This window comes from Triticum dicoccoides, chromosome 7B, assembly GCF_002162155.2.
Source record: "Triticum dicoccoides isolate Atlit2015 ecotype Zavitan chromosome 7B, WEW_v2.0, whole genome shotgun sequence".
Classification (NCBI taxonomy): domain Eukaryota; kingdom Viridiplantae; phylum Streptophyta; class Magnoliopsida; order Poales; family Poaceae; genus Triticum; species Triticum dicoccoides.
The window spans coordinates 46265699-46279862 of NC_041393.1; the positions used below are offsets into that span (position 1 = coordinate 46265699).

The following is a 14164-nucleotide window of genomic DNA, read 5'->3' on the forward strand; positions in this document are numbered from 1 at the left end:
ATAGAACTTCTGGTGAAATTCCAACTTCAATCATTTATAGTTCCAAGATCACGTATCATCACATAGCCTATACCATGTCAATGTGTCTCCCTTCAAAGATAAAGGAAACACCTTCCTCTTAACAATATTATCGGGAATACCTGCAAGCTTAAATAATCCACAAACTTCATCCACATAGATAAGGTGTAAATCGGGATGCAATGTTCCATCTCCTGCAAAGGGATTAGCTAGCAGTTTCTCTATCATACCCGAAGGAATCTCAAAGTAAACATTTTCAGTAGGTTCAGTAGGTTGAGGAGCAACTCTTTGCTCTACTGGTCGGGACGAAGATGCCCCGAACAAGCCCCTCAAAGGATTAGTTTCCATAGCAACAAGTGACAGAAAATTTCAGCACACTATATAAATGTTTCCTTACGAAGTTCCACTCACCAAAGGCGCTTCATTCCCCGGCAACGGCGCCAGAAAAGAATCTTGATGACCCACAAGTATAGGGGATCTATCGTAGTCCTTTTGATAAGTAAGAGTGTCAAACCCAACGAGGAGCAGAAGGAAATGACAAGCGGTTTTCAGTAAGGTTTTCTCTGCAAGCACTGAAATTGTAGGTAACACATAGTTTTGTGATAAGATAATTTGTAACGGGTAACAAGCAATGAAAGTAAATAAGGTGCAGCAAGATGGCCCAATCCTTTTTGTAGCAAAGGACAAGCCTGGACAATTTCTTATAATGAGAAAAGCGCTCCCGGTGACACATGGGAATTATCGTCAAGCTAGTTTCATCACGCTCATATGATTCGCGTTCGGTACTTTGATAATTTGATATGTGGGTGGACCGGTGCTTGGGTACTGCCCTTACCTGGACAAGAAACCCACTTATGATTAACCCCTATTGCAAGCATCCGCAACTACAAAAGAAGTATTAAGGTAAACCTAACCACAGCATTAGACATATGGATCTAAATCAGCCCATTACGAAGCAACACATAAACTAGGGTTTAAGCTTCTGTCACTCTAGCAACCCATCATCTACTTATTACTTCCCAATTCCTTCATCTAGGCCCAAATAATGGTGAAGTGTCATGTAGTCGACGTTCACATAACACCACTAGAGGAGAGACAACATACATCTCATCAAAATATCGAACAAATACCAAATTCACATGACTACTAATTGCAAGACTTCACCCATGTCCTCAGTAACAAACGTAACTACTCACAAAGCATACTCATGTTCATAATCAGAGGAGTAAGAATATGCATTAAGGATATGAACATATGATCTTCTACCAAATAAACCAATTAGCATCAACTACAAGGAGTAATCAACACTACTAGCAACCCACAGGTACCAATCTGAGGTTTTGGGACAAAGATTGGATACAAGAGATGAACTAGGGTTTCAGAGGAGATGGTGCTGGTGAAGATGTTGATGGAGATTGACCCCCTCTCGATGAGAGGATCTATGGTGACGACGTTGGTGATGATTTCCCCCTCCCGGAGGGATGTTTCCCCGGCAGAACAGCTCTGCCGGAGCCCTAGATTGGTTCCACCAAGGTTCCGCTTCGTGGCGGCGGAGTTTCGTCCCGTAAGCTTGCCTCTAATTTTTTCCAGGGTAAAAGCCTTCATATAGAAGAAGATAGGCACCGGAGGGCCACCAGGGGGCCCAGGAGACAGGGGGCGCCCAGTAGGGGTGGGCGGCCCCCCACCCTCCTGGCCAGGGTGTGGGCCCCCTCTGGTGCTTTCTTCGCTCAATAATTTTTATTAAATCCAAAAATAACTTTCGTGGAGTTTCATGATTTTTGGAGCTGTGCAGAATAGGTTTCCAATATTTGCTCCTTTTCCAGCCAGAATTCCAGCTGCCGGCATTCCCCCTCTTCATGGTAAACCTTGTAAAATAAGAGAGAATAGCCATAAGTATTGAGACATAATGTGTAATAACATCCCATGATGCAATAAATATCGATATAAAAACATGATGCAAAATGGACATATCAATCACCAAAACACCTTAGGGATAAATATGCCCTTACAATAGTGCCTAGGAAGTCACCGGCAAATCAGACCCTACAACAACGATATGTGAAATTGATCGTTGTCACCAAGAAGAATGCATCGAAGAGGGTTGGAGGACCACTCTAGATTCATCCAGACATATTTGGTCACAACAAGAAGAACGGTAGTCGGAGTACCGCGTCACTATATGCGATCATGGTTACACCGTCTGTAATCTACGTGAATGTCAGACAGATACGTATCTAGAAAAATCTGAGACAACTAATCTGGGACTGATGTAATATGTTTTTTTCCTCGAATACACCATGGAAAGGTGTATCATCGTTATATAGAAGAAGGGCCAAGCGGCCAGAACCATGCCAAAAGGCAGTTACAACACCAAAAGGCAAACAACTCCACGCTAATCCCTAGGATTAGAACCACACCTACTACAATCAAACAACAAGGGAACTCACCTTGCCCGATCTCTAGTGAAGAACACGAGGAGACGGGGCACAGAGCAACCAAGCCGCGTCACTATCAATGCACTACACAACCAAGACACGGCTACGACCATAGGACGGACTGAGTCAACGTACCGCCCCAGCTATAGTGCCTAGAGAAGTTGGCAAGTGGGTGGCAGGACTTAGCCGATCCAGAGGAAGAAGACGCGCCGGGAGCATCGGTGATGGTGTACATTGCGCCTTGGAGGTTTATGACCTGAGCGGCAATCCCAATCGAAACCGAGTTGCCCCAAGCTCCAACTCCGAGGACTCCGTGAATAGGCAAGGCAGGGAAGCCATGTATTAAGCCAAATCAATATGCCCGCACACTCCCCACCCTGTGCTCGTTAGAGGCGCATCCCAAGCGAAGCTCGATCCTGTCTCTGGATGTTCATAGCACCGTCGAAGTCAAGAAATCGATATTAACGTAGTGCCGAGGAAGTCGCCGGCTAGTCAGACCCGACAACAACGATATGTGAGACTGATCGTCACTACCGAGAAGAATGAATCGAAGAGGGTTGGACGACCACTCTAGATCCATCCAGACAGATTTGGTCAGAAGGGGAAGAACGGTAGCCGGAGTACCGCATCACCATATGCGATCATGGTTACACCGTCGGTAATCTACGTGTATGTCAGATACATGCGTATCTAAACAAATATAAGGCAACTAATACGGAACGTATGTAATATGTATTATTTTCGAGCATTTCATGGCTCACATTTTTGTTAACATTTGCCTTCTTTCAAGAAGGTACCTTTATTTTTGCGATATTCAGGATGAGACCAGAGCATAGAAACCGTGCCTCTCGATTTGGCATTGCTAAACCGCCATGTGAGAAACGTTCACCTGATTATCATTGTTCGGATTCATGAACCATTTCTAGATCACGGTCGTAAACCAGAATTCGCTAGCAGACCGTACTAGACAACAGCATTGTTCCTGAATGTTCACCAAAATGAACCGTGAATTGTGAGCTTCTATCTGAAGCTCGAGAAGTATTCGGTGCATGCAACATCATCGAGTAGATAACAGGCTTGATTTTGGTGAACAAACCTTCCACCAACAACAAATTACGATAGGCATATGCCTAGATCATGGCCCAGCAGTACTCCAAATCATGAATCAATCAGCCCGAGCTAATCAAGTGGCAGGACAAGCTTGGCGGCGTCGAGGCGCGGGTAGTGCCGGAGCACGACGCCCTTCATCTCCTCGGCACCGCGCTCGTACCCCGCCAGCGCATGCTCCGCGAGCCGCCGCGTGTGCTCCTCGGACGCCAGGAACTGCTGCACCGCCGCCGTCTTGGCGCTCTCCAGCTCCGAGTCTGTCGCCCGCTTCGCCGCCGCGAGCTCGGCCTTCACCGCCTCCAGCTCCGCCTCCGCGGCCTGCCTCGCCATCTTCTCCTTGTCCATCTGCTCCCACAGCGCCACGTTGTCGCGCTCCCGCGCCACCAGCTTCTCGTCCAGGTCCAGCGCGTAGCCCGAGGAGAAGGGCACGTAGTTCACGGCCTGCGCACGCCATCGTTGCCGCCGCACGGCACACACAAACAATGTGATCCGGGTCCGATCCGGACATACACCGACGGACGAACGATTTGCTTGCAAGAATACCTGGAGCATCGCCACGTAGCTCGACGCGACGACGTCGGAGGGCTTCGACGCCGCGAACTTGTCCTCCCGCGACGGCGTGACGATGCACTCTAGCACCTTCCGTGCGGCCTTCCAGTCGGCTGTGTCGCCGTCGTGTGCGTCGGGCACGGGCGAGTGCGGTGACCCCGGGTCAAAGCCCGACGGGGCACGCGTGTCGGACACCGGGGCGGCGCAGCCAAGCCCGTCTGTTGCGGTGGCCTCCTCCCGTTTCCTCTTCTTCCCGGACAGCAGCGTGTCGCCGTACGCCTCGCCTTTCACCTGCTCCGTCCATGCTGCCGGCGCCGCCGTCTTCTCCACGGGCATAGTGTCAGTCATGTTGCGGACGGGCGGATCAACCCCTAGCGCACAAACAACAACAGTCAAATACATTTCGCCGTGTGTATGTGCTAATTGGACAAGCGGCTTACCTTTGGCAAGAGTAGAACGGGGAGAAGGCTGAGGTGGTGGTGGCGGCGGTGCGCCGGCGAGGTTGCCGGACAAGGCCGCATCAAGATTTGTCACGCGGAGGTAAGCCCGGATATCAACCGCGGCGCCGCGTGCGCCTAGCAGCTTTTCCGCCCGCTGCCTCTGCTTGCTCGTCAGCGCCAGATTTGCGGACGACCTCCTGGACGGCGGCTCGCCCCAACGCACGGGGCACGGCCATTGTCCCGGCGACGTCAGGAAGAAGAAACCCCCTTTCCACTCTCTCTCGGATATGGTGTAGTTGAGGCCAGTGAAGAGCACTCCGGCGGCAACCCTGCAGCGGATGTAGCACCAGCCGTTCCTGTTGTAGAGCTTGAAGAAGTGCCTGAACAGCACCAGCGACGGCCGCACGCCGGCCTCGTGGCAGAGCGCGACGAAGCCCACCATAACGCGCCACCCGTTCAGCGAGAGCTGGCCCGGCGCGAGGCCCAAGTGGTTGAGCGTGTCGCAGAAGAAGGCGTGCAACGGGAAGCGCACCCCGGTCTCCAGCGCGTGGGCGTACACGCAGACGGCCCCCGGAGGCGGCGTGCTGCACGCGCGCAGATCGCCGGCGGGGTGCGCGAGGAACTCCCTCGGGACGCCGTGCTTCCTGCAGAGGGCGTCGACGGCGGCCTGCGTGCGCAGGGTCGAGGCGATGCGGTCGGCGCCCGGCCCGGAGAGCGCGTCCGAGGCGGCGTCGTCGTCGTTGCTGTCGTTGTCGGTGTCGCTGATGAGGACGACGGAGGACGAGGAGGAGGAAGCCATCGCGCTCCGCTTCTGCACTTGGTGCCCTGCTTGGTGGCTTCCGCCTCGACGACGACGGTGTCCTTGCCCGGCCGGAGGAGAAGCAGATGAGTCACCTTGGGGTTTTCTTGCTAGTACTCTGCTTTGGTTCGAGTCTGTGCTGCCGGCTGCGGCAAAGTAAAGTAGCGTCTTGCACATGCAGCCCGGACCGGATTAGAAAGTAGTAAACCCCAAGTTGACTTACCCATACAAGTTTTACGACCCTGCCCTATGATGCAAATGCAAAATATTTTTACAGGAGAAAGTATAAATTTTGAAATCAACTAAATATTCTAGGAAACTCATAAAGAGATCAAAGCTTTATTGAGATAGTATAAAAGAAGAATCCAAACTTTTTTACGCACATACATTGACCTATATGAACGCACACACAAAGTACCCCTAAGAGCACTTCTAGATACACGTCCGGCGCAACATCCTGAAATTGACAAAGTCATTGTAGTCGATGGGAACGTCTACTCCTACTAAACGAATATCGTTGGAAACTCCACAAATAATTCAGAAAAATGTGAGTACCAGTGTCAAGTCTAGAATTTCAACCTTGATGGATTGGGTTGGTTCCATCATAAGTAATCTACACCATCTGAACTACGCTCAGTTCGCGCGTCCAAATAGTTTTAGCGAGCAAATTAGAATTCTTCATTTATGGGCATAAAAAATATTTCTTCTTTAATCTAGCATGTATGGACGGGTAAGTCTTCGAATATATGAATCTACTTTGCATAAAGTTAGACCTTCTGTTAGTTCCTCCGAAATTTGGGACTTCTTTGGTTCGTTGGATTATCAAAATGTTGAAACAGAGGGGAAACGTGAATGCATTGGATGTCATGTCACAGTGTTTACTTCGGAAAATTGAAATGTGAAAAATATGGACCATACGTTTTTTGGTTGCGTGACATGAAAAGGCATAAATATTAGTTAGATATTAGGTGTGTGCCTTCGTCAGAACACACTACAATGAAATGCTGTAAAATTTGGACGCCATGAAGTTCTATCTTTTACATTCAAAATGCAATGTGTTTTGTTTGGAAAATGTCTACGAAAAATTACAACTTTGTAAAAGTCAAACAGGCTACGTGGAAAACATATAAGTCGTGAAACTCCAGAATTTAATTAGATTTCTGAATTGAAGAGTCATTTTGAGGGGAGTTCTCAAAGTGGCTCGAGTGTTTTTTTTTTCTTGTTTTGTAAATCAAAGCAGACCAACTCTTGAGTCAAGGGGAAGTCTTGCAGGTTACAAGTAGTATAGTCGATGGGTATCCCTTGGGGCTCTCACAGGTTGGTTCATTGCGTGCATCCTCACGGGCCACCGGATCACCGGCAGTGAACCTCCCTCATCACTAGCTGCGCGGGTTTGGCGGTGCACAGACGGCACATGTGGCCACAGTTGCCCAAGATCACTCTGCTATGCAGAAGACACAGGCACGGAGGCAGGGTCTTGATCGGTGAAAGTGCATGCCGCTGCAGCACCCAGCACTACATGGCACGGACCACCCGCCCAAGTGGTGAACCATCGAATAGAAGTTCGCTGAAACAGCGCCCAGGCGATGCAAAGTCCAGCCACCATTACAGCAGCTCATTCATCCAAATAATGACTGATATAAGCTATTCTTACATAGCGTATTGGAAAAAGAGTACACAGCCCATCATGGATAGAAAACTAAAAGTCAACCTTATATGATGTACCGGCAAAATAAAGTACTTAGTGCAGCTTCGATGGAGATTTGGATAGCCAGCACAGTCTGCCGTCGACCTCAATTTAATCAGATGCCTAAAAGTAAGTACCAGAGAGTTACATCAGTAGTTATCAAAAAGAATGGTCACCAAGACAAAAAAAAAAATCTCCGAAGAGAATGGTCTACCAACACGATGAAACAAATCAATTTAATTATCAATATGTTACTACATAAAATTATCTCGTAAAGGACACTATAACTGCATCAACACACAAGGAAAAATTATGTCCTAAAAGCATAATGTACTGACATTATCAATGCTCAAAAATATTATAACAAACCTGAGCAATCCAATCATCAAACAAAAGCCAATAGCAAATGCTCGCTGGTTACAACAAAATGGGAAATCAGACGGGTCGACCCATATCACCAGAGAGGCTAACTAAATCATGGTGCCAGAGGAGTCAAGGCAACTCATGAGAACGGTGACTCGCTGCATGCTAGGGGGTGGCAAGGATGCCTTGTTCTAGGAGGATAGATGGATGCAGGGCTGTAGGGTTCAGGAGGTGGCTCCCAACCTATACGCGCGGGTCAGCCCTGGGATGCGCTCGAGCTACACGATGAGCCAAACACTGACTGATGACGGATGGGCCGCCCATGTGGGGCCGGAGAAGATCGTGGCAAGGCTTACCGGGCAAAAATGACAAATCTGACCTATGAACGAAACTATTTCACAAACTAAACTATGTTTGAAAAAAAATTCACCCGACTGACTCTTTTATGTAGCACCCGACATCTAGGCGTCACACTACACTGTGCGGCGCCTAGCTCTTAGGCGCTACTCGACTAGCCAGTGTCGCATCCTAGGCTGCCTGAAAAATGCTAAGTCAGTGTGCAACGCCTGAGAGCTAGGCGCTACACTATATAGTGCAGCGCCTAGCGTATAGGCGCTGCACTGGTGGCCGGTATACTTCAGCCTTTCGCCCAACATCACTGTAAACAAGGCAAGCTTCTGTCGGAAGCAGCACAACACAGAGCAGTGTATAAATACGCTGATGCATGCATGGATAGGTTTGCATGCATCCCAGAACCAGAACTAGCGTGTCCGCCGATGACGCCGTCGACGTGTTTCCGTCGCATTGGGACAGGCATGCGGAGCCTCGCTAGGCTCACGTGGGCAGGGCACGTACGCACTTGCTGCTCTATCCATCTCGTGTCCACAACAAAGGACTGAAACGAGCTAGGGGATAGGGCGACAGCGACATGTCTGAAGGTAGGTTAGCTAGATTCATAGATGCTACGTAACCTTGGATGGTGCATGTCATGAGTAGTGCAACGCCTATACGAGGCGCTAAACTATACAGTGTAGCGCCTAGCTCTCAGGCGTTGCACATTGACTTAGCTTTTTTCGGGCAATCTGGGTTACGACACTGAATAGACGTGTAGCGCCTGGAAGCTAGGCGCTCCACAGTGTAGTGTGACGCCTATATGTCGGGCGCTACACAAAAAGATCAGTTGGGTGAAATTTTTTCAAACACAGTTTAGTTTGTGAAATAGTTTTTCTATAGGTCAGATTTGTCATTTCTGCCGGCTTACGGAGTATCTCCACCTGTGGACCGAGACCGATCAGATCTTGCTGAACTTTGATGCAAACGACTCCGTCACATGGTCCTGTGAGAAGGACTGACGCTTTTCGACTAGGTCAGTGTACACAGCGAGATTCTGGGGCAGGGAAGTGATATCTAATAGCGAGCTTCACCTGGCGATTGAAGGCCCCGCTTCGCTGCCGCTTCTTCGCTTGGATGGCCCTCTAGAACAAGTGTTGGACGGCAGACCGGCTAGCCCAGAGCGATGCCCTTTTTGCGACCAGGAGGAAGAAACCATCAATCACCTGCTGCTAGACTGTGTGTTTGCCAGAGAAGTTTGGACCATCATCTCTGATGCCGCAGGCAAGCCGAACTGGGCCCCGACGAGGGGGGAAAGCATCGCATAATGGTCTGTAGAGAAGGGTGGATCAGGTCGGGCTTGCAAGGATATTAGGACGGTCTGAACCCTCGTGCTCTGGGAACTATGAAGACATCGCAATGCCATTGTGTTCGACACCGCCCCCCTTCCATGAACCATGTGATCAGCAACATCCAGGCTGAGGTAATGGCATGTAAGCAAGTGGGAATGATAAAAGAAGACGCCAGTACTTTCCTAGCGAAATTAGGAGAGTGGGCTAGGAGGCCGTATTAGGCGAACACCGTAGCATATGTGGGGTGGAGTTCGTGTTCATATTGTAGTATGTAACATCATCGTGGAGGGGCTTTTTTTTCCGTTCCCTTCTTTAATATAGAGTGCGCACACTCGTGTGTATTTAAAAAAAAAAGGAATGTCGGGCCATCATTTGGATGGCCCGTTATGCTTCTTTGTCGTTTTGTGTGTGTGCGTGTGTGATGTGTGTGCCCTTTGATCTTGCTCTTCCCCTCGATTGGTTGATCGTTTTGCTCGGCTGCTTTTGCTTGTTTTCTGTGTGGCCTATGTCGGGGTGTGCCACTTGAGTGTTGTGTTGCTTTGAATGGCCAAATAAAAGCATCTACAACCGGACCCTCCACTTCTCCCTCAAACGTCCAAAACGCCCTCCCGGCCAGTGTCCGATCAGAAAAAACTAACCCAACCGAACCCCCCACTTCGTCCCTAAACGCCCGGACTGACCGGCCTACCTCAAACTCGTCTCAAATCTAAGGGCAATATGAGGCTGTCTGGTCACGTTCACGCACATCGACTCGACCCCATGTGCAGCCACTCAATCCTCGTCTCTCTCTCTCTTCTCTTCGCTGATGCATGCCGCCCCATCCGCGCCGCCTGTGACCTAGCCGCCGCGTCCGCGCAGCCCGCGTGCCCGCGCAGCCCGGAGCTCTCGCGCACCTTGGCCGTGTTCGCACCGCCCGCCTGCTGGCCGCCGCGTGCCCGCGCCGTATGCTGGTCACCGAACACTCCCACAAGGAAATATTATCCGCGACCACTTCCCTGAGGTCATGGGGTTTGGATCCACGCCTACCGCCGATTTTAATTGGGATGAGCTCAACATCCAATCCCTTGATCTCCATGAGCTTGGTAATGATATAATTGAGGACGAGGTGTGGGAGGCCATTAAGGAGATGCCCGACGACAAGGCACCCGGCCCCGACGGATTCATCGGGCTCTTCTTCAAGAGATGTTGGGGCTACATCAAACATGACATCATGAGTCAATAGATGTTTCGGCGCCCTTCGCACTAACAACCTCCAGTGGCTCAATTCTGCCAATGTGGTACTGTTACCCAAAAAAGAAGGGGCCAAGGGCATTTCCGACTACAAACCCATTAGCCTTATTCATGTCGTAGCAAAAATCATTGCCAAGGTGCTATCCCTAAGGCTCGCACCCCACATGGGTGCCCTTGTCTCCCACGTGCAGAGCGCATTCATTAAGAAAAGGAGCATTCACGACAACTTCATGTACGTTCACAACTTCGCCCGCCGGCTCCATAAGTGCAAGACTCCCACCCTCCTTTTCGAACTCGATATCAAAAAAGCCTTTGACTCGGTCAAATGGGAATACATTTCGGACTTGCTTCAACCAAAAGGTCTGCTAGATAAATTTAGAGATTGGGTTGCAGCTTTGCTTTCCTCGTCATCATCACGGTTCCTCCTCAACGGCATCCCTGGACAACCCATTAAGCATGGCAGCGGTTTCAGGCAAGGGGACCCTCTTTCGCCTCTGCTATTCGTGACGGAGATAGACCCACTTCACCACATCCTTGATCTAGCAACTCATAAGGGCCTTATTCACAAGCTTCGTGGACGAGGGGCCATGGTGAGAACCTCCCTGTATGCTGACGACGCGGCGGTTTTCATGGCTCCGATCAAGACAGACATCGACAACCTGTCGATCATCCTAAGAGGCTTTGGGGATGTCACGGGCATGTGCACCAATCTCTAGAAAAGATATGTTGTGCCCATTAGGTGTGCTAGTCTCGACCTGGAGCACATCCTAAGTAATATGCCGGCGACCCGGGCCTCTTTTCCCATAAAATATTTGGGCATCCCACTATCGGTTTGGCAGCTTCGGAAAATTGATTTCCATTATCTAGAGGACAAAGTAGCTGCCAAGTTGGTCACTTGGGAGGGGCAGAACATCACCACCATTGGCCGAGCGGCGCTTGTCAAATCTGTGGTTGCTTCTCAAGCGATATACTCCATCACGTCGTTGATTGTTCCGCAAGGAACTCTTCACAACCTGAAAAAGATTAGGGGAGCCTTCCTTTGGTCTGGATCTGACAAGACAACCGGCGCACATGCAAAGTCAATTGGGAAATTGTTTGCCGTCCTTCTGCATACAGAGGCCTCGGGGTGCTAAACATTGACAAGTTTGGTCGCGCATTAAGGCTGAGATGGTTGTGGTATGAATGGAAGGAGCCGAGCAACTATGGTTGGGTTTGGGTAACCCATGTACTGTTCAAGACCATGATCTCTTCTATGCATCCACCATGATAGTCAGGGGCAATGGTGCAAAAAACACCTTTTTGGGACTCCCCTTGGCTTCTCGGCCACAAGCCCAAGGACATTGCTCCTCTGATCTTTGAAGCCTCAAGGAGGAAAACTTGGAAGGTGTGTGACGCCCTCAAGGCGAACGCTTGGATGCTCCAGATCAAGAGGGACACCGTCATCTCCGGAGACCACGTCCGGGAATTCTTCACCCTTTGGATGCTCACTCATGATTTTCACATTGATGACTACGCCGAGGATGACATTGTGTGGAAGCACTCCATGGATGGGGTTTACTCGACGTCCACTGCTTACAAGGTGCAATTCCTGGGTTTAACGCTATCTCCTATGGACTTCATGGTGTGGAAAGTCTGGGCCCCTCCGAAAGTTAAGGTTTTTTGCATGGCTTGCATTGCAAGGGCGGATTTGGACTGCCGACCGTTTGGAGCGTCGTGGCTGGGCAAATTGTGGCATTTGCCCCCTATGTAAGAGAGAACAAGAGACGACCATTCACCTCTTTGTTAGGTGCCGTTACTCTACACGGCTATGGAACATGGTCATCCAAAATTTGGGCTTGCACACATGGACACCACCACTTGGCATCTCCACGCATCCCTCTTCGAATGGTGGGACAAGAGGACCGACACGACGAACCCCAACAGGCGAGTTATGGCCTCTCTCACTATGCTTGTCTTGTGGACAATTTGGAATGAGAGAAACGCTCGGGTGTTCCGGCTCGGGTGTTCCGGCACAAGAGCGCGCCGCCTCCAAGCTTTCTCCAACTTGTAACTGATGAGGCAAAGCTTTGAGTAACCGCCGGCGCTAAGAAACTAGGGAAAATTGTAATAAGTGAGTAATTGTCAGGCCGTGTTGGGTCAGGTCTTGTAACACTCCAAAAACTCTATCCTTCTCATTTAATAGATTAGGCAAATCTTTTGCCTCCATTTCAAAGAAAAAAATGGATGGATCTTCGCCTGCTACGATATGCTGGATATGTGCCAGTGAAGATGTTGATGACCTAGTGTGAGGCCGTCATGGTCTACCAAGGCATGCCCGACTTAGCGAGGCCAAAGGTCCTAACGAGAACTGCCCAGGCCAAAGGTCCGGGTAGCTGTGGCATCGCCGTGCGATAGTTTTTTTTTTTCCATGAATAACGAGAAGAGTCGTTGTCCGTCTTATCCTGCGCCAGGCCGGCGAGGATGATCCAATAGGTGACCGCCTCAGCGACCGTAGACCGTATGCAAACAAGAGGTTGGCCAAATGGCTACTTGTGCCTACGTAACCTGGAATCCGCCGAACACCTTTCCTATAATTGCAACATCTCCTACTCTGTTTGGCTCACATAGCAGCGCAATGGTATGGATGCAATTCTTTACATCCGGATACATGGAAGAAGAGCACAGAAATCATCACGTCCATGATCGACGGAGCTAGGCCGGAGTTCCTTCTGTCCTATGGGAGATTTGGCAGGAGAGAAACGGAAGCACTTTCAGAGGAAAAATTGAATCCTCGACTCCAATTGTCAGGAGAACGCTGGAGTTATGGAGGCCAGGTAGGAGCAGCAAAATTAGAGCACCCTTTTGGGGATCCACCGAGAGAATAATCAGTACTGATGCCTGTACTCTTTTTTTATCCTTGATCCTTGGGTCACCTGACATTCCACTTTTGCATTCCTGCTAATATCAATATAAGCCAGCCATCAGCTGGATCTTTTAAAAACAAAATCTGGTGACCGAGTAGCTCGGGATAACAGAAGCATGTGCCAGGGCAGCAAAAATCCACATTGCTCAAGGGTTCAAATTACAGAGACAAGCACGCCCGCTTACACAACTGTTAAAATTTGTTCTTTTCATAACACCGCATACATCACGTTTTTCCACAGCAATATCGCTAGTACATGATGCCATGATCTTACATGTTAAACATACCAAGTCCAGTACATGAGTACCCTACTCACACATTGCTTTGCTTGTACAGCTTCGTGTCCAGCACTTGCTTACCACACATCGCACACACCCCTGAAATTAGCTACCAGTATGAGCAAAATTTTGGGAACTACTACAAAACATGCTAAAAATTGGCAGCCATAAGTTTGATCCTTTTACCAAATAGCGTGCTAAATACCAAGGGCACCTCTAGCTGAACCCTCAAAATTTAACTCCTCAAACACCTTTATCAAACCTTAACTCCTCAATTTTGAGAACGGTTCTAGCAGAACCCGCGAAGTTGAGGAGGTTGGGGCACTTCTGCCCAAATTTGAGAAGTGCAGTTAAATCCTTTCAAGGGTTCGGCTAGAGTTACCCTAAGACTATATTACTAGATAAATTCCATGATTAGCAGACAAACTTAATGTGCCAGAAATAACCACCGCCAAAGAAAAACAATACATGTTGTATAAACTGTTCCAAAAGGAGTTTGCTGCTTACCTTTTGAATAGGCACAGGTGTGGCAGTATTTACCGTCCTGGTGCACCTGTTGCTTGCAGATTATGCATTTGGTATTTCCATAAGGAGTCCACCTGATATTTAGCAGTACAGCAGAGTTAGACTATAATATCTTGAAACAACAATTTGAACATGTGCAAGTTAAGAGG

At 49.2% G+C, this 14164-nt stretch overlaps 2 protein-coding genes across 2 annotated transcripts in view; both read right to left on the reverse strand.

The window, feature by feature from the left end:
• Positions 1-3442: 3442 nt before the first annotated feature.
• On the reverse strand, positions 3443-5479 carry LOC119340750. Its single transcript, XM_037612674.1, has 2 exons — positions 4550-5479; positions 3443-4480 (listed from the first exon to the last, which is right to left on the reverse strand). Exons 1-2 carry the CDS (start codon positions 5346-5348, stop codon positions 3633-3635), a joined length of 1647 nt encoding a protein of 548 aa, XP_037468571.1. The 5' UTR covers positions 5349-5479; the 3' UTR covers positions 3443-3632.
• A 7844-nt stretch (positions 5480-13323) lies between these two features.
• Positions 13324-14164, reverse strand: part of LOC119338582 (cysteine-rich PDZ-binding protein-like) — a 181017-nt gene continuing 180176 nt past the window's right edge. The window contains exons 5-6 of the mRNA XM_037610892.1: positions 13998-14089; positions 13324-13589 (exon numbers count right to left, since the gene is read on the reverse strand). Of these exons, the coding sequence (XP_037466789.1) occupies positions 13525-13589; positions 13998-14089 (157 nt within the window). The 3' untranslated portion in view covers positions 13324-13524. The remainder of the gene's footprint in view (positions 13590-13997; positions 14090-14164) is intronic.